This window comes from Eublepharis macularius, chromosome 4, assembly GCF_028583425.1.
Source record: "Eublepharis macularius isolate TG4126 chromosome 4, MPM_Emac_v1.0, whole genome shotgun sequence".
In the NCBI taxonomy this organism is placed as follows: domain Eukaryota; kingdom Metazoa; phylum Chordata; class Lepidosauria; order Squamata; family Eublepharidae; genus Eublepharis; species Eublepharis macularius.
Genome location: NC_072793.1, coordinates 109,108,976 through 109,123,597, shown reverse-complemented (window position 1 = coordinate 109,123,597; position 14,622 = coordinate 109,108,976). Strand labels below are relative to the sequence as shown.

Genomic DNA, 14,622 nt, shown 5'->3' with positions numbered 1-14,622 from the left:
GAGTAGCGCAATTGCACAATTCCATATCCTACTATATAAAAGGCAAACCGTGTTCCCAGCCACTCACTCCTTATCCCTATGCAGGCTGGACACAGGGATAAGAAGTGAGTTGGGGGCAAAACAGTTTGCCTCCCTGCTGCCTTCTCGGGGCAGCAGCAAGTCCCGCAGTGGCCAGGGTGGTGGGGCTCCCTGCCACCTCTGCAGGGCCTTGGGAGGGCTGCACACAAGCCAAGCAGCAGCCAAGGGGCTGGAGGAGGAAGGAGCCTGCAATCGCTTCCCTGATTTCCACCTTGACTGATGCTACGGAGGGAAGGGGGTAGGAAGCGCTGCTAGGGCCCATTGTATTTTCCCAAACAATAGGCCTTATTGCTAGTTTAAAATAAAATCAGAAATGGCATTCCATTCTCAGTGTTGTTCCTAGACTGATAGTCCAATTGCTGAGTGATCCAATGTAGCAATCACTGTAGTAAGATTCCCTTTGTATATGTAGATATTGTAATAGCACAAGGACCATTAAAAAAAGTAATAACAAGAGGGGAATTATATGATCATGCATGCAAGCCATACGGATGTATAATATTTAAAGGAGGGGTAATGGTGAGAGGAGGGGTTGGAGATTTGTGGGAGGGCTCTTCTAAAGTGCAAAAAACCCTCCGCATGCATTGATACAGTAGGATAATTGTTCAGAAAACCTGCATCAAAAATAAACACGGACCAAAACAGGTCTCACAAAAAATGCTTAAAAACCTGGATCATCATGACCCGTTCGCGCATGAGAAATGATGATGTGTGTAGTGAGTGAGATAACCCGCCATAGTTCCATGGGTAGGCTGTCCGATTAAGGACGTGCGGAAGCAGCCTGTGTCATCTTGCTTTAATTGCACTGTCTTCCGCCTCTGTAATTCACTTTCTGCACTGTTTATATCATATCATGCCTTAGAAAGCTTTCTGTTTCCATTCTTTTCTAATTCTATTATTCTTGCCCTATTCCATTGTTTATTAGATGTCTTATGCTGTTTTTATAATATTGTAAAATATTTAAAAATATTTTGTAATCCACCTTGAATCTTAATGAAAAGGCAGGCTATAGACAAAAGTAAACTAAAATAAACTAATAAATAAATAATGCCTCAAATTCAAATGGTACTAGAAGAAAAATAAGGACCTGAACAGCAACATGACAAATTGATTCATAGAATGATGTCACTTGTCATACGTATTTAAAATTTTCAACACTTCCTTTCTCTTATTTTGTTTTCAGCACTGCAACTTGCATATGAAATATTTGAGCACAGAATTATAACTGAACAATGTATGTGAACCATGCATTAATACTTGCTTTTCTCTAAATGTCAAATCATTAGGCAGAATTGAATGATGCCAATTACATAATCCTCTCAAGCCTGTTTCAGATCAGCAGAGTATAGTTTAATCCAATTATCCAGTGCCACTGTTTGATTTTCTCTAAATCATTTAACTGTGTAAGAGGCACTGTAGATCAAAGTTCTTCTGCCAGTTGTGAAAAAATATGATAGTAAACATTCCAGTTGAATGCATATAGACATGTCTGATTTTACAAGTAAACCATTATAACAGAAAATGTTGAATAGATTGTGTGAGAATAGAATATATGTGAGAATATAACACTGGACAGTGTTGGAGAGAGTGTTCTTTCAGGTTGGGTTATATGGCTCAACTGGTGGTGTTGCTTGCAGAGCTGCAGGGTGTGGTGATGCTGGATCTATGTTTGGCATAGCTCAGTGTTAGAGCACAGGGTTTGTATGCATAAAATACCAGGTTCTGTTTCTAGCACTGATAAATAAAAAGGGTCTTAAGAAATAGAGGTGGGAAAGGCCTCTACCTGAGACTCTGGTGAATCAGTGCCAATCAGAGGAGTGAATACTAGTTTCAGTGGGCCAGTGATCTAACAGTATAAAAATACAGGAAGAAAGCATGCACAGGAGAAAAACAAAAAACAGATAAAAATGAGGGGTTTCTATTTAGAACAAAAAGAGTTTGAAAAATTGTTACGTGATTCAGAGGAAAAGTTGATCAAGAAAATGTATATCTTCCTAATGTAAATGAAAAAAATGAAGGGGTGGAGAAATGTAAAACATGGGTACGGAACTTAGGTAATAATATCGACTCGGCTCAGTGGAATGAGATATGGAAAGTAAATATTAAAATAACTAAGTCTGCTACATTCAAAGAGAACTTATATAAGATGTTTCATAGGTGGTATCTAACACCAGATAGACTGGCTAAAATGTTTAAAAATATGGAAATGTAAAAAATGTATAGGGACATTCTTTCATATGTGGTGGTCCTGTAAAGAGGTACATAGATATTGGATAATGGTACACAAACTAATATAAACTATTTTGCAGATATCAATTCTGCTCAAACCAGAAACTTTTTTATTAAACTCTATGCCGGATATGAGCAAAGAGCAAAAACATTTGATAATTCATGTAGTAAATGGCAGCTAGAATTTTACTAGCGTCTTACTGTAAACAACAAAGAATTCCACAGCAAGAAGAGCTAATAGAGAAAGTAATGGAAACTGCGGAAATGGACAAATTGACTTCACTAATGAAAGTACAAATGGAAGACATTTCTGCACCATGGGATCCCTTCTACAAATGGATGACAAACAAATACAATGACTAAATGTAATGTAATATTAAGGGTAATATATGATACAATATAACTCACAGGTAAAGATGTAGTAGGATGAAATATAGGAAGTGAAGAACTAGATCACGGATATAGGCAAGCATAATGATAACTGTCTCATGTTTGTTTTATGTATTTGTGAAAAATAATGAAAAATATTTTTTTTAAAAAGAGAAAAACAAAAAACAGACAATCCCCCTCCCCCATTTATTCAAAAATAAAGGGTAAATGCTTGACTAAAATCAAACTGTTCAAAGTGCTGTCAATAAACTTTACAGAGTAAACTATTTTTTGATGGCACCTGTAGATGTTTTGCTTCTGTTACCCTCCCCCAAACTTGATACAACTTTTTCTTTATTGATGTGATTCAGTGCAAGGCAGTTTCAAATGTGCAATAATCAAATAGACCTAATACAAACTGACATAAGTCATGTAAAATAAAGGAAAATCTTTATGCCACGTGTATATAATATTTCTTGCACAGGTATACATATACATTTTTTTCTTCTATATTTTGTTCTATTTCATGAAAAGCAAAATCATTTTAAGAGGACTTTAGGCATATGCTCAAAGTGCTTACTCATCTGGCCTCCTGAATATGGCTGCATTCAGATTTCATATCAAGCCAACATTAAGCCTGAATGCTCACACTTTGTTTCTTTCTCTTCCTCCCTCCCTCTCTCCTGGACAGAGTACAATGAAAGAATCCTGGTTTAAAACTAACTGTGACTATCCACTAGAATCCTAGTTCGGGGGCAGGAAACAAACTCTGGTATAAAAGCATGTTTGCATTCATCTGTTATAGGTAACTGGCAGTTTTAAACCTGGAATCCTCAATTGTGTTATTTGTGAGAAAGGCAGGAAGAAGAGGCAAGCAAGCATGCAAGCAAGTCTGGCAACAAGCTGTGTTCATGCACAATGAATCCTAGGATTCGCTGAATTCAGCAGCACATATCTCTCAGTACTGACTTGCCTAGTTGCTGCGCTGAAATCTTAAGTGCTTCATTTAGAAAGCTCAAAGCAAGCAGTATAATAGATTTTAAAAAGTAGCCCCACTACATTTCCACAAGATAGATAAATAGCATATGTACCTTTCCCATGCCTGAATGAGCATGTCCGATCTTCACAACAACAGGAAATGCTGGCAATGTCAGCTGAGGGCAAGAAAGAAAAACAGGATTTAAAATGGTGGCTCTGGCAAGGCAATGGACATTTTATTACCATGATCACACTTCTCTGTAGGTAGAATGGGTTTGTTGGAAATCTTGGCAGTCAGAATTCAGCTTGTCTCTGTATCAGGCATCTGACGAAGAGAACTTGATTCTCGAAAGCTTATGCTAAAATAAAATTGGTTAGTCTTAAAGGTGCTACTGGACTCTTTTTGATTTTGCTACCACAGACTAACACGGCTAACTTCTCTGCAGCTTGTCTTCAGCATCTGTCTGAGGTAAATTGGTATTCTCAATGGGCCATCCTTATTACTATGGTGCACTGATCTCAGTCCTGCCTTTTAGTTTTGGTAACATAAGAAATATAAATTTTCCATGCAGGATTTCTTTCCCTTAACATGTAAGTGTGTCATGCAGAGGTTTCTCTGTTCTTTGTATCAGACTGTGGCCAATTCAGACTACCATACTATCAATGATATGAATATTAGACTAAAATCAGACTATCAATGATATGAATATAAAATTTAGCAAAGTCATAGTCTGAAAGCTCTACGAACAGTTTTATTTTGTTGAAATAAGCTTCAACAGAAGATGTTGATACCCCTCCCCCATTCCTTCAGTGAGTTGCACAATTCTTCCCTAGCTTGCAGTTACTGGAGAAGCTCGATAGCTTTTGTCCAGTCTATTGCTACCGCTGTGGCTCAAAAACTTCCAGTATGAAATGCCATTGCCATTGTCCAGTCTATTACTTAAAATTATGGAGACTCAAGAGCCTAGTCTGTTTCTAAAAGATAAATGCTCTTCTGTAGAAGAAATGAACAAACACTTTGGGGCTAATAAATACTTTGGGGCTGTGCTCACCGATGGACAACACTTTGAGCAGGATGATTTCCTACAACAGGAAGAAGTGTATTACTCATAGCTATACTGTATTTACTCTCTGAAAATACAGAACTTGACATAGAACCTGTTATGTCCTAAGGTATTTTTACTTTTCTTTGTCCCATGAGATTTTCCAGGCTGAACAAAAGACATTGCACCAATAGCCCAAAGACTGCTGTATCTCATATAATGAAATAATACAGTTGCCTTTAGGGTTGTCAGCTGGCTGAGCAATGTGGCTGTTTTTCTTTTTTTTCTTTTTTAAATGCCAGGTTATCTATGGTTATTTTTTTCTTTAAAGAAAAGGAGGTAATCCTACTTCTAGTTGGAGCAGTCTTTTAATCTTGATATGCATTTTCATTCCCTCCCTTTTAAACAAGATATGCTGGAAGTCGTTTGTATGCAGTTACACAATTTTACACTTCGTATTTCATAATAATGCATCCCACCTGAGTCAGTGTAGATACATATCCTCATTCTATACCTCTAAAAATGTTGTGCTTGTCTTTTGTAAAAAAGCTTTGATATGGAAACCTTTATGGCAAGTTGTATAACTTTTGCCATTATATATTTTTATTATCCACAGTAAATGCTGAACATAATAATGGAAAGTAGCTATGAGATGGAACTCGCAAAGTTTAAAGTAGATGTTTGGAAATTTTTAAAACCCTAACTCAAGTTACCCCTGGTATACACCTGGTATTATTAAGGCTCTGTCTGCTTTGAATGGGATACTGTCTTTGAAACTTGGAAAAGTATAACTATGTAGAACATGCAAATGGCAGAATCTGGAAATATTAACTATCCCATTTCTGGTTCTGCAAATCTGACCGTATCTTTCTGTAACTTTAACCTATGCCTAATTAATAAACAAAATGTCACACTACAACTAGAATTGCAGCTCAAAGGCCTACAGAGCTATCCTAAGCAACCCCTTCTAAGTCAGCTGAAGGCAATGGGGCTTACAAGAAGTAACTCTGCTTAGGAGCTACACTTTGATCTCAAAAGATCTGAAGTCAACCAAACATACAGGTTGTGGTAACATGGGGGCATAAACATAGTCCTCACACAGCTAAACTATTCCTTCAATGGTTGTTGTGGGTTTTCCGGGCTGTATTGCCGTGGTCTTGGCATTGTAGTTCCTGACGTTTCACCAGCAGCTGTGGCTGGCATCTTCAGAGGTGTAGCACCAAAAGACAGAGATCTCTCAGTGTCACAGTGTGGAAAAGGTGTGGGCAGGTCATTTATATCTACTCAGGAGGGGTGGGGTTGAGCTGAGTCATCCTGTAAGAGTTTCCCAGGGTGTGGAATGCTAATGGCGGGAGGCTTCACTGTATCCTGAGGAGGTTCTTTTGCATATGGATTGGTGCTTGATGTGCTAATCTTCTCTGCAGGGCTATTGTCGGGTGTAGAGTGTTTTGTTAGCCTGCCCTGTTTGAGTTAGGCTATGTTCAGCCACTGCTGATTTTTCAGGTTGTCCAAGTCTGCAGTGTCTTTCATGTTCTTTTATTCTTGTCTGGATGCTATGCTTTGTGGTCCCGATGTAAACTTGTCCACAGCTGCAGGGTATACGGTATACTCCTGCAGAGGTGAGGGGGTCTCTACTGTCTTTTGCTGATCGTAGCATCTGTTGTATTTTTCGGGTGGGTCTGAATACTGCTTGAAGGTTATGCTTTTTCATAAGCTTTCCCATCTGATCAGTAATTCCTTTGATATATGGCAAAAACACTTTTCCTGTAGGAGACTGTTTTTCCTTGGTTGTTTGATTCATCCTGGGTTTGATTGCTCTTCGGATTTCATTTCTGGAGTAGCCATTTGCCTGAAGTGCGTGGTTTAGATGATTAATTTCCTCATTGAGAAAGTGCGGCTCACATATCCGTCTTGCACGATCCACTAATGTTTTCATTATGCCTCTTTTCTGTCGGGGGTGGTGATTGGAGTTTTTGTGTAAGTACCGATCAGTGTGAGTTGGTTTCCTGTAGACCTTGTGACCTAACTGAAAGTTTGCTTTGCGGATGACCAAGGTATCCAGGAATGGGAGTTTTCCCTCGATTTCTTTCTCCATTGTGAATTGTATGTTCAGGTGGATGATTCAAAGATGATTCAAAAACCCCATCAATTCTTCCTCCCCATGGCTCCAAATGATAAATGTATCATCCACAAACCGGAACCATACACTAGGTTTGTGGGGTGCTGATTCTAGAGCTGTTTTTTCAAAATGTTCCATGTAGAAGTTTGCTATAACTGGGCAGAGAGGGCTCCCCATGGCCACCCCATCCATCTGTTCATAGAATTCGTTATCCCATTGGAAGTAACTGGTTGTCAGACAATGATGGAATAAGGCTGTTACATCCTCTGGGAAAATCTGATTAATAAGTGCAATAGTGTCTTTTACTGGAACCTTGGTAAACAGGGATACAACATCAAAACTGACAAGTATGTCTTGTGGATTGAGTTTCAGAGAACTGATTTTGTTGATGAAATCTGCTGAATCTTTGATGTAAGATGAGGTTTTCCCGATGTGGTCCTGCAGGAGATCGGCCAGATGTCTAGCTAATTCATATGTCGGTGAACCAATGGCACTCACAATGGGTCGGAGTGGGACTGAATCCTTATGTATTTCAGGGAGTCCATATAGTCTAGGTGGCTGTGCTTCAGTCTTGCATAGTTTTCTGTGCGTGTCGGGATGTAGTGAAGAATTCTTGATCAGCGCATTTGTTAGCCTGGTGATTTTGCAGGTGGGATCTCGTTTTAGTTTTTTGTAGGTGGAGGGGTCCATGGAACATTTTGAAAAAACAGCTCTAGAATCAGCACCCCACAAACCTAGTGTATGGTTTCGGTTTGTGGATGATACATTTATCATTTGGAGCCATGGGGAGGAAGAATTGATGGGGTTTTTGAATCATCTCAACAACATCCACCTGAACATACAATTCACAATGGAGAAAGAAATCGAGGGAAAACTCCCATTCCTGGATACCTTGGTCATCCGCAAAGCAAACTTTCAGTTAGGTCACAAGGTCTACAGGAAACCAACTCACACTGATCGGTACTTACACAAAAACTCCAATCACCACCCCCGACAGAAAAGAGGCATAATGAAAACATTAGTGGATCGTGCAAGACGGATATGTGAGCCGCACTTTCTCAATGAGGAAATTAATCATCTAAACCACGCACTTCAGGCAAATGGCTACTCCAGAAATGAAATCCGAAGAGCAATCAAACCCAGGATGAATCAAACAACCAAGGAAAAACAGTCTCCTACAGGAAAAGTGTTTTTGCCTTATGACATACTACACCTCTGAAGATGCCAGCCACAGCTGCTGGCGAAACGTCAGGAACTACAATGCCAAGACCACGGCAATACAGCCCGGAAAACCCACAACAACCATCGTTCTCCGGCCGTGAAAGCCTTCGACAATATATTCCTTCAATTTTTCCCCTTAGAAGGTGTCAAACCAAAAATGTCTTCCTTCAAGTCCTTTCAGTTAAAAAAAAATACGGTATAGGATCTGTGGCCCCTTTTGTTTCCAATAGTTCCTCTATATGACAGTACAGTGGTAGCTGCTGCAGGATGCTTAGGCTCTTTTCTTCCCTTTTGATGTACATATATGCCATGCCACCCGACTTCTTCCCTTTTGCTACCTCACATTATGAAAGAAAATGCCATACTGTGCCACACTACTAACATCATGCTACTTAGGGCTGTTCAACACCTTACCTTCAAACTGGGGGGCAGGGGAGTGCTATGTTTAGGGCCAGTTTGGCCCCACTGATCTCCCGTCACTTTAGTTTTCAGAAGTGATGTCAGCAGAAGGCCCCCAGAGCACATGTGCCATTTTGTTACAGGTTTCAGGGGCTCTATCTAGAATTGCCAGATGGAATAGGGGGGAAAAACCTGGACTTACCTGATTAGAATTCTTTGTATGTGTGCTTTGTGTATGCATGCACTCCCGGGCAGTGTGATGACATAACTTCTGGAAGTGACATCATCTGCCAATCTCCCCAGGTAGCTTTCACAAGGACAGCCTTGCTGAGGGGCAGAGTGGCAGAGCGAGGCCAGTCCAGGTGGCGGTGCACATCTCCTTCCCTCTCCTGGGCCAGCCTCACTGAGGGGTAGAATGCCAGAGCAAGGCTGGCCCAGGTTGCAACAGAGCCTCCTTCCATTGCCTGGGCCAGGTGTCCAGTATTTTGATATTGTTTTCTCTGGACAGTCCAAGAGAATACTGGACTGTCTGGGTGAATACCAGATACCTGTCAACCCTAGCTCTATCCAGCCTCCTGATACTTTCCTACCTGCAGGTAAGCAGGGATGGGGGTGGCAGGAGGGATGGGGGGTTCCCCTGCCCTGAGTGGGAGCTGGCAACTCTAATGCTACTCCATATTTTCCTGAGATCACTGAGAAGTACCTTTTCTGAATCTGTATGTATTCATTCCCAGTTTTAGTATGACAACCTGAGAGCTGCTTTGTGATGATGGCAGTGGTCTGTGGTAAGTGTTTTTTTCTCTCTCTGATGTCCATTACAGGGTTGCCAAACTCCACATGGTGTCTGGAATTCTTGCAGAATTACAGTTGCTCTCCAGACTACAGGGATCTGTTCACCTAGAGAAAACGTCAGCCACAGAGGGTGAACTCCGTGGCATCCCATCCCTATTGATGTCCATCCTATCCCCAAGCTCTACCCTCCCCAGGTACTGTCTCCAGGAATTTTCCATGCCAGAAGTGGCAACCCTGTGTCCATGGCTGGCTCTGCGGATGGGCAAAAGCCTTATTATATGACTGCTGACACCAGGCCAGCATTAGAGATGGGCATGAACCAGAAAAAAATGAACCACGCAGTTCGTGGTTCATCATGTTTCACAAACCATGAACCACAAACTTTCACGAACCTGCCCCAGTTCATGAGTCGGTTCATTTTGGTTCGCAAAAATACCACTTCCAGGCCAGCAAACCACCATTTCTGGATCAACAGAAGGTCACTTCTGGATCAGCAGAAGAATACTTCTGAGTCAGCAGACGGTCTGCAGGAAGTCCAATCCCTGTTGCCTAGGAAACTGATTGATTGGCTCCAGGCTGTCTGCAGTGATTAACTGAAAAATGAACCAAACGAACCAGCCTAAAGTTTGTGGCGGTTCATCAGAAATGAGATCTGACGAACCACTGGTTCACGAACCACAAACTGGCCTGATCTGTCACGAATTTTGGTTCATATTTCGGTTTGTGCCCATCTCTAGCCAGCATGCTTTCTCTGTTTTTTAAAATATTCTTTATTTACACTTTTTATCAATAACATAGCAACATTGAAATATAACTAATTAATAGGCATACACTATTTGCTTATTCACAAACAAAGCTTAGAATTAAATCTGTTAGGTACCAAGAGATAGAATCAAATGCTGAAATAATGCTTGTACAGGAAAAAAGAAATACAGAAGAGTAGGGAAAGAAACTTTGAAATTGACTTTAGAATTTAAGTGTAATCTGATGATAACAGATGTAAACCTGATATCTAAATAGGGAGAGAACAAGCCCAATTAATCACACATTTTAATCTCTGTTTTGCAATATGACATGGCATGGAATAGAAGAAAAGAACAGTGTGTTTTTAAATACAGATCCTACGTGCTAAAATACTTAAAGTGTATTTGCAAAAGATAATACGCTATTAACTTACATTACACACAAACAGTCAAGCAGTGCTGATGAATACCTAAATGAAAAGTCAGCAGCTCTGCAATACCATAATTGTGCTTTTTAATAATGAGATTATGTGAAATAAGAGAGATAAGCTGTCTCCTGTTCTTGGAAATAAGCTTGGCTATACTGTGATGTGAAGGAGGCAAAGCTTTTTTATCTTTTATGTTTTAGAAATATCACTAGAAATACAGAGTAGATGCCTTACACCAATTGGTATGTATCCCAATGTTCTTTACAATATCATACTGATGTTTCTCATTGGAAATTCTTTACAACATATGCCAAAATACCTGTTTTCTAACTAGTTCACTCCGGTTTAACACACTAGTAAGGATATACAAGGTTTGGAACTTTATGAAGAATTTAGAAAATTAGATAAATAGTTTACTTAAAGATGGTTGTTGTGGGTTTTCCGGGCTGTATTGCCGTGGTCTTGGCATTGTAGTTCCTGACGTTTCGCCAGCAGCTGTGGCTGGCATCTTCAGAGGTGTAGCACCAAAAGACAGAGATCTCTCAGTGTCACAGTGTGGAAAAGATGTAGGTCATTTGTATCTACTCAGGAGGGGTGGGGTTGAGCTGAGTCATCCTGTAAGAGTTTCCCGGGGTGTGGAATGCTAATGGCGGGAGGCTTCACTGTATCCTGAGGAGCTTCTTTTGCATATGGATTGGTACTTGATGTGCTAATCTTCTCTGCAGGGCTATTGTCGGGGATAGAATGTTTTGTTAGCCTGGTGTTTTTCAGAACTGGAAACCATGCTCTGTTCATTCTTAAGGTTTCTTCTTTCCTGTTGAAGTTTTGCTTATGCTTGTGAATTTCAATGGCTTCCCTGTGCAGTCTGACAAAGTAGTTGGAAGTGTTGTCCAGTATTTTGGTGTCCTGGAATAAGATACTGTGCCCTGTTTGAGTTAGGCTATGTTCAGCCACTGCTGATTTTTCCGGTTGTCCAAGTCTGCAGTGTCTTTCATGTTCTTTTATTCTTGTCTGGATGCTACGCTTTGTGGTCCCGATGTAAACTTGTCCACAGCTGCAGGGTATACGGTATACTCCTGCAGAGGTGAGGGGGTCTCTACTGTCTTTTGCTGATTGTAGCATCTGTTGTATTTTTCAGGTGGGTCTGAATACTGCTTGAAGGTTATGCTTTTTCATAAGCTTTCCCATCTGATCAGTAATTCCTTTGATATATGGCAAAAACACTTTTCCTGTAGGAGACTGTTTTTCCTTGGTTGTTTGATTCATCCTGGGTTTGATTGCTCTTCGGATTTCATTTCTGGAGTAGCCATTTGCCTGAAGTGCGTGGTTTAGATGATTAATTTCCTCATTGAGAAAGCGCGGCTCACATATCCGTCTTGCACGATCCACTAATGTTTTCATTATGCCTCTTTTCTGTCGGGGGTGGTGATTGGAGTTTTTGTGTAAGTACCGATCAGTGTGAGTTGGTTTCCTGTAGACCTTGTGACCTAACTGAAAGTTTGCTTTGCGGATGACCAAGGTATCCAGGAATGGGAGTTTTCCCTCGATTTCTTTCTCCATTGTGAATTGTATGTTCAGGTGGATGATTCAAAGATGATTCAAAAACCCCATCAATTCTTCCTCCCCATGGCTCCAAATGATAAATGTATCATCCACAAACCGGAACCATACACTAGGTTTGTGGGGTGCTGATTCTAGAGCTGTTTTTTCAAAATGTTCCATGTAGAAGTTTGCTATAACTGGGCTGAGTGGGCTCCCCATGGCCACCCCATCCATCTGTTCATAGAATTCGTTGTCCCATTGGAAGTAACTGGTTGTCAGACAATGGTGGAATAAGGCTGTTACATCCTCTGGGAAAATCTGATTAATAAGTGCAATAGTGTCTTTTACTGGAACCTTGGTAAACAGGGATACAACATCAAAACTGACAAGTATGTCTTGTGGATTGAGTTTCAGAGAACTGATTTTGTTGATGAAATCTGCTGAATCTTTGATGTAAGATGAGGTTTTCCCGATGTGGTCCTGCAGGAGATCTGCCAGATGTCTAGCTAATTCATATGTCGGTGAACCAATGGCACTCACAATGGGTCGGAGTGGGACTGAATCCTTATGTATTTCAGGGAGTCCATATAGTCTAGGTGGCTGTGCTTCAGTCTTGCATAGTTTTCTGTGCGTGTCGGGATGTTGTGAAGAATTCTTGATCAGTGCATTTGTTAGCCTGGTGATTTTGCAAGTGGGATCTCGTTTTAGTTTTTTGTAGGTGGCCATGAAAGCCTTCGACAATACAGTTTACTTAAAATTTGTTATATTGAGTGCCAATGGCCTCTACATAAAACAGCTCCCAAGCAATTTGTAAGCTATTGCTTAGTAGCGCCTCCAAGAGTCTAGAGTATGTTTAACTGCCCTGATAACCATGATGCAATTGGATTACTACTACTGTCACAGGAACTTGCATGGATACGCATATGGAAACATTCTTTAAAGGAAGACCAGCCTCTGGTGATGTTAGAGGTAGTTTAGGTTGCAAATGTGTAACTGATCCAAGGTCACTCAGGGAGCTTTCATGGCAGAGTGGGGAATTGGACCAAGGTCTCCCAGATCCTAGTTTGAAATTCTAACCACTACATCACACTGGCTTTTGTGGAGTGTCTGCTGTTGAACAGTAGCAAGCACCTGGACCTGGGTAAATCATGCAAGCTGTGTGATAGCAAGTTGCCTGGTGGTTGCCTGGAGAGCAAGTGAATGGCAAGTGAACAGGGAGGAATACACGTGAGTCTGTTCACTTGCCAGGCAAGTGTAATTCGTCAATTGTAGCTTGGCTCTCAATCTTCTCATGAAGGCCAAAACAGCCTGAAAAGGGCCCTGCCCATTCCCCTATTTTTTACTGACAGAAACCAAGGCAATACTATTGTGATTGCCTAGAAATGACCACTGAGGGCAAAGCTACAGGCATTGCTTCTATTATTTGGGGCAGTGGTGGTGTGTGTGTGTGTGTGTGTGTGTTAATACCCAGGGCACTTTTTTTTTGTATTTCAAACTTGTCTGCAAATTTGGAGTATTTTTCAGGTTTATAGAAAAATATGTCTTGTCTGTTCCTGACTCCAACCTCTGGATTTGGCTATGTTGAGAATGAAATATATTGATGATTACCCAGCAACTGTTTTTGAACAACATTTAACCATTAGAGTCAGCCACTGGCAACTGAGCCAAATCCTTGCATTCAGTTTGTGTATTTAACATTTCTGATGGTCTTTTACTTTCTCTACACCTTAACAAATGCATCCAGCAAAACTGTAAGGCATCTGAAGGTTATATAGAATGGAAGATTCTGCTGTACAACATCAGATACATGATTGCTGGTCTATGACTTCTTAGGCTGATATCAAGAAGGACAAGGTAAAACTGATCTATTATACAGGCATATACATCTTGATTAAGTTCTTGTCTTGTCTTATAGACTGTGGAGTGAAGCTCATTTAACCAAGTCTTATCTAATTTAAAAATAATAGAGAAATGTTCTCTAAGACATACCTTCAAATTTATATTTTTAGGTACGTAAGATATTGAGATGAAGATGGGAAGAAAAAGAGATGGGGCTTCAGAGAAATGGTTCCCACCATTTTGAATTTTTTTACACATTAAAAAATTGTTATTGTTTGGTAAAAATGAAAACACCAAGAGTAATAAAGAAAGTCAAAATTTGCATCTGATAAGGTAGCTCTGGCTCATGGAAGCATATGTCACAATAAACGTTTATGTCTTTAAGGCACAACAAGAATTGTTCTTGTTTTAATAGCGGCAGTCAAGATGAATGTGTTACCACGGATCATGTTCTTATTACAAACAATTCCAATTATCAGAGACAGTAAGCAATTTGAAAAGTGGCAGAGGAAGATTTCCGATTTTGTATGGGCAGGCAAGAAACCTTGAGTAAAAATGAAAGTGTTGTGTGATGCCAAAGAGAGAGGTGGACTGCAATTGCCAAATATCAGATTATACTATGATGCCAAAAAAAAAATAGCTTATAGGAATGCTAAGATGTCTGATAAGTGTTGGAAATGTAAAAGTCATGAAGGATCATTGTATCACATGTGGTGGACTTGTGAGGTCGCTAGGCAGTACTGGGGAGATATTTTAGAAGTGATAAATGAGATTTTGCAGATTTCAATAATAAAGAACCCAGAACTCCTGCTGCTGAACTTAAAATATGGAAGATGTTCCTA

At 40.3% G+C, this 14,622-nt stretch overlaps 1 protein-coding gene across 2 annotated transcripts in view; it reads right to left on the bottom strand.

Moving 5' to 3' along the window:
- SYN2 (synapsin II) overlaps positions 1–14,622 on the bottom strand; it is a 341,584-nt gene that overhangs the window by 57,884 nt on the left and 269,078 nt on the right. For both annotated transcript variants that reach the window (XM_054976925.1, XM_054976926.1), the window contains one exon: positions 3,768–3,830. In XM_054976925.1, coding sequence (XP_054832900.1) covers positions 3,768–3,830 — 63 coding nt within the window. The remainder of the gene's footprint in view (positions 1–3,767; positions 3,831–14,622) is intronic.